General features: G+C 32.3%; 2 protein-coding genes across 5 annotated transcripts in view; one reads left to right on the plus strand and one right to left on the minus strand.

Annotated features, from left to right (window-relative positions):
* The window catches only part of LOC122268123 (alkylglycerol monooxygenase), a 19,537-nt gene extending 17,479 nt beyond the window's left edge, over window positions 1–2,058 (plus strand). Inside the window, exons 6-7 of the mRNA XM_043038393.2 lie at window positions 174–425; window positions 730–2,058. Coding sequence (XP_042894327.2) covers window positions 174–425; window positions 730–1,005 — 528 coding nt within the window. The 3' untranslated portion in view covers window positions 1,006–2,058. The remainder of the gene's footprint in view (window positions 1–173; window positions 426–729) is intronic.
* LOC122268122 (uncharacterized) overlaps window positions 1,637–5,000 on the minus strand; it is a 13,476-nt gene continuing 10,112 nt past the window's right edge. For all 4 annotated transcript variants that reach the window (XM_086551383.1, XM_086551384.1, XM_086551382.1 and 1 more), the window contains one exon: window positions 1,637–4,288. In XM_086551383.1, coding sequence (XP_086407509.1) covers window positions 2,784–4,259 — 1,476 coding nt within the window. In that variant the 5' untranslated portion in view covers window positions 4,260–4,288 and the 3' untranslated portion in view covers window positions 1,637–2,783. The remainder of the gene's footprint in view (window positions 4,289–5,000) is intronic.

A 5,000-nucleotide genomic window follows, 5' to 3' on the forward strand; every position in this document is an offset into this window, starting at 1 on the left:
CTATATTAATTAATATATATATATATAAATTTATCTTTATCTATAATATATATATTATATATATATATATATATATATATACTCTTTATATAACATACATATCTATCTATCTACATATATATATATCTATATAAACATACATTTACATATGAAAAAATGTACATAATCCGCAGTTCTACTATTATTTTGAAGTCTTCAAGAAGGCGAAGAACATGAACAATTGGGGTGACACTCTGAGGGCTCTCTTCTACGGACCTGGTTGGCAATGCGGCACTACTCGTTTAGGTGACCCAAGCACTTCTTTAGATGTCCAGGTGAACAGAGCCAAGTATGATCCTCCTCTCCCTTTATGGCAGGAGGTGTATGTTGTGCTGCAGTACTTCCTTACACTCTTGCTGCAACAGGTCCTCATAGCTAAGTTTTCAGTAAGTATACCCATGTATGTAATATGGTTAATACTGAAGGAAGTAAGATACCATATTTACAACTGAGTGCTAATGTAATTCTTCTAACCTAATCTTCCAAAATATTGTCTGGTGAATTCATTCATGTTCTCTTCCTTATGAATCCATACTAAAGTTCTCTCTCTTTCTAATCAATTATGAATAATGGTTTTGATCAAACTCACTTGGAGTAACTGTTCCTAACTAATTCCCAATTAACAAATGTGCATAAATACATTTTTGAAGAAATGATACACTCTCCCTTCTGCTAATATCTCTCTGACAGGCGTCTTCATGGGTAGCTGTCCTCCTATCCTCGACCTTCATTTTCATTTCCATTGGACTCATTGGTGCCCTGTATGACGGCTGGTGGTGGGCGCCTCTTGTCGAGACCATCCGATGCACTGTCTACCTTGCCTATGCCTGTGATAGGCCTGTCACAAAGAGTGCATTTTTAGATACATGTCTTGTGGTTTATTTTGCTTTGTCTGCAATGGTGTGGATGCTTTATAGTTTCAAAATTCTTGTTAGAGGCCCTAAGAGAGCTGAGAAGATAGAGTGAGACTGATGATGCTCATTCTTGATTTTGCTTTTGTTCTAGCTAAATATTTTTGTCATTATTATCAATCGTCAGTTATTAATCATGAATGATCAATCTCTAATTGTTATTTCCATTCATCAATCATCATTTCTAAAAGTTATAATAGTAATATCAACTCAATCCTGACGGGCCCAGCGATAAGTGGAAACCCCCTATGCCGGGCCTATGCAATATTGCATTGGGAACGTCATACAGGTATGATGCCCTGGCATCAGGCATTTAGCTGGGTCACACGGGTGTGACGCACCATTGTCATAGGGTTAATTATCATAATAGCAATATTCATAATGATAACTATTATTATCATTATCATTATGATGATGTTAAGAATAACAAGAATCATAATTTCTAAGGACATTAAAAAATACTATAATGAATATTGTACTATGAATATTCAAAATCATAATTGTTCCATTAAATTGAAAGCATTAGTAATAGGTGTAGGATTAATGATTGCACAGATAATGATGACAGTGATGTCTATAATGTATAATTGACTGAGATAATTGTAATAATATTGGTAGAATTATGATATTAATAAAAAATAATGGTGTTTGATCATCAATAGCAGTAGAGATAATAATAATCATAATGACAATTATAGTTTACTAATGGAAATGATAATAATACAACTGGTATAAATGCAAAAAGTACACTACTAGTAACAACAACAATAGTAGCAATAATAATAGCAACAATACAGTAATAATAGCAGTAGTAGCAACAGCAATTGGTGCAGTAGTAGTACTTTTAATAATAAAAGTAGAAGTTGTGTAGTACTACTAGCTATTATAATACTACTAATAGTAATGAAATAGGCAACTGTACAAATCAATATTATAAGTCATTTTCTTTTCAATCATAGGTTATATCTTTTAAATAATAACAAACCTGATAATGGTAATAACTGATATTAATTTCATGGTGGTAAAAACTGACATGATAATAAGAGTAAACACTGGTACTGATATGATAATTCTAGAGATAAATATATCAATAAAAATAGCACAGACATTCTTTTTGTTTAAAATGGCTTACTGGATTGCCAAGCAACTCATTGTATTTGTTTAATCATATCCTTCACCTTTAAATGGTGAATGAGATGATTTATAATCTTAGTTATACTGTAATATGAACATATAACAGCATGAATATGACAAGACCAAACATATCAAATACAGAGATACATGCATATATACAAACACACAAAGATTGGCATGAGTATTTTTATATAAATTGAAATATATATTTATATGCATTTATATATACATTGAAATTGCATTATGATATCAGCATAACTGAGCAAAATATGAAGTTATTTCATGACTATGTCTTCCTTTTTCAGTATATCTAAAGATTTACTGTAAGGTTTAATTCATAAATCAACAGGTACTGACATAGCAATGATTTATTAAGTATTTATACTTAATTGCCATGATCTATTTACCTATAACTAATTATATTCAGCACAATGATAAATAATGATGAAAATTGTTATAAATAAGGTGCAGCAGTATATACACATAAAAATGTTGCAGTGTGAAATGTTAATGTACATAAACCCTAAAATATACCATAGATAAGCTCAATGATAATTTATCCCTCATACTAATAAGACATCTGATATAGGCATTACATCTGGTCAATACACCTGACAAAAATATATAAAAATAATCCAAAATGACCATTTACATATTCATTTTTAAATATTTTATATTCCATTTCCAATGAATCATAAGTCATTTCAGACTTTCAGTTGGGTGTACTCTCATATGATACACCAAACCACTTCTATATGAAAATTTCTTACAACAAACATTACAACCATAAGGTTTTTCTTTTGTATGCATTCTCATGTGTCTAACCAGCGTCCCTGTCTCAGAGAAATCCTTGCTACACACTTCACATCTATAAGGTTTTTCTTTTGTGTGTATCCTTGAATGTGTAACCAAATTACTTTTAAATGAAAACTCCTTCTTACATATATTGCAATGAAAAGGCTTCTCTTTCGTGTGTACCCTCATATGTCCTACTAGAGTGCTTTTCTCAGAGAATGATTTAGTACATATTTCACAGGTATAAGGTCTTTCTTGTGTATGTATTCTCATGTGTGTTCTTAAATTACTCTTCAAAGAGAATGACTTCTTACACAAATCACAGAGGAAAGGTTTTTCTTTGGTATGAACTCTCATATGCCTAATGAGTGTGCCTTTTTCTAAGAAATCTTTGCTACATATTTCACACTTATGAAGTTTTTCTTCATTGTGCATTTTCATGTGTCTCTCTAGATGACTTTTATAAAAAAATCCTTTACAACATATGTTACAACAATGAGAGTTTTCCATAGGGTGTAATGATAAGTGTTGTAAGAGTTCTCCTTTCTCTGAAAACTCGTCATTACACAATTTACAACCATATGGCTTATCTCTTGCATGGATTTTCATGTGTTTTGTTAAGTTACTTTTATCAGAAAATTTCTTACAACATGTCTCACAACAGTAAGGTTTCTCTCGTGTATGCACTCTAATGTGCTTAACAAGGTGGCCCCTTTCAGAGAATCGTTTGGGACATATATGACAACTATGAGGTTTTTCCTTTGTGTGTACTTTTATGTGTTTTATAAGGTGGTATCTTTGAGAAAATGTCTTCCCACAAATCTCACACATATAAGGCTTCTCCTTCGTATGTGTTCTGTTATGTCTCACAAGATGTTCTTTCCTATCAAAATCTTTGCCACATATCTCACAGTTATGTGATTTACTTCTACAATGCAACTTTTTATGAAGCACCAGCTGATGTTTGTCTACTAATGTCACACCACAAATTTTGCAAGGGAGAGATTTCTCTTTTCCATATGCTTTTGGGGACATTGTCATATTACCTTTCATGGAAAATAAGTTTCCACAGTCATCATTAACCAATATTGATAGAGACTCTGTTGTTGGAATATCATCTTTTTGGTTCATGCAACTATCAAAGAAATTTTTATCAACTATTCCATTTTCTACATAATTAGTTTCTTGGAAAAATGAACACTCTTCTTTTACTGACACATCATCTTCACCATCCTCTATCTTAATACCTGTTATATCATCAATATTGACATAAGTCTCATTTTTCTCCATTTCATCACTGTTCTTAACCAAGAGCTCTTCACCCTCTTCTACAATGGTGGTTTCATTGTTGATTTTGTTCTTAGAAGTTTCTTCATCCATGATAATTCCAGATGATTTTTCTGATGTCCCTGTGAAATAACACATAGCAGTTAGCACAAGTCAATATCAAAGCTATAGTAATTTAACCCATTGCGTACAGGTGCAATGACATACATGACGTAGGAGGAGTTTGGGGATTGGATCACTGTGCTATTTTATTGTGCTATGAGAAGAGTGAGTGATGATGGGAACTGCAGTCATAATCACTGTAATTACTGTAATATTCAGGTAACTTAACATCCAAAACCTGGATGGTACTGCTTTCTCTTCGCACTAGCAGGAGAGAGAGCCTTGACTGGCACCCATCCACAGTTTCTAGCAAGCACTATCTTTACAGAGTGATGGCACACAGCAAGTTGACGATCTCTTGCTCTAAAGTATGAAGGATGTGCAGGCAGAACGAGAAGAGGAAGGTGACTAAATCCATACACAATGTGCTCCTGTGCCAATATGGATACCCACTGTGGCACTCACAGTCATAAGCACAGATTTCCTTCCTCTTCCCTATCTCTTCCTGTTATCTTCATTGTAGGTGGTTATATGTTTCTTATTGTTCCCTGATTGCTCACGCAAAAATATGAAAAAGTAATAAAGTGTGCCAAAACAAGCAATACTTCAGCTTAGATCATAAATATATATAATCTATATATAGTATATGATATATATATATAAATACATATATATTATAATGATATATATAAATATTTGAAATTATATATTGAGTATATAAAAGTATATATA

Source organism: Penaeus japonicus, unplaced genomic scaffold (assembly GCF_977035675.1).
Source record: "Penaeus japonicus unplaced genomic scaffold, GWHDUDI00000001_assembly GWHDUDI00000025, whole genome shotgun sequence".
Classification (NCBI taxonomy): domain Eukaryota; kingdom Metazoa; phylum Arthropoda; class Malacostraca; order Decapoda; family Penaeidae; genus Penaeus; species Penaeus japonicus.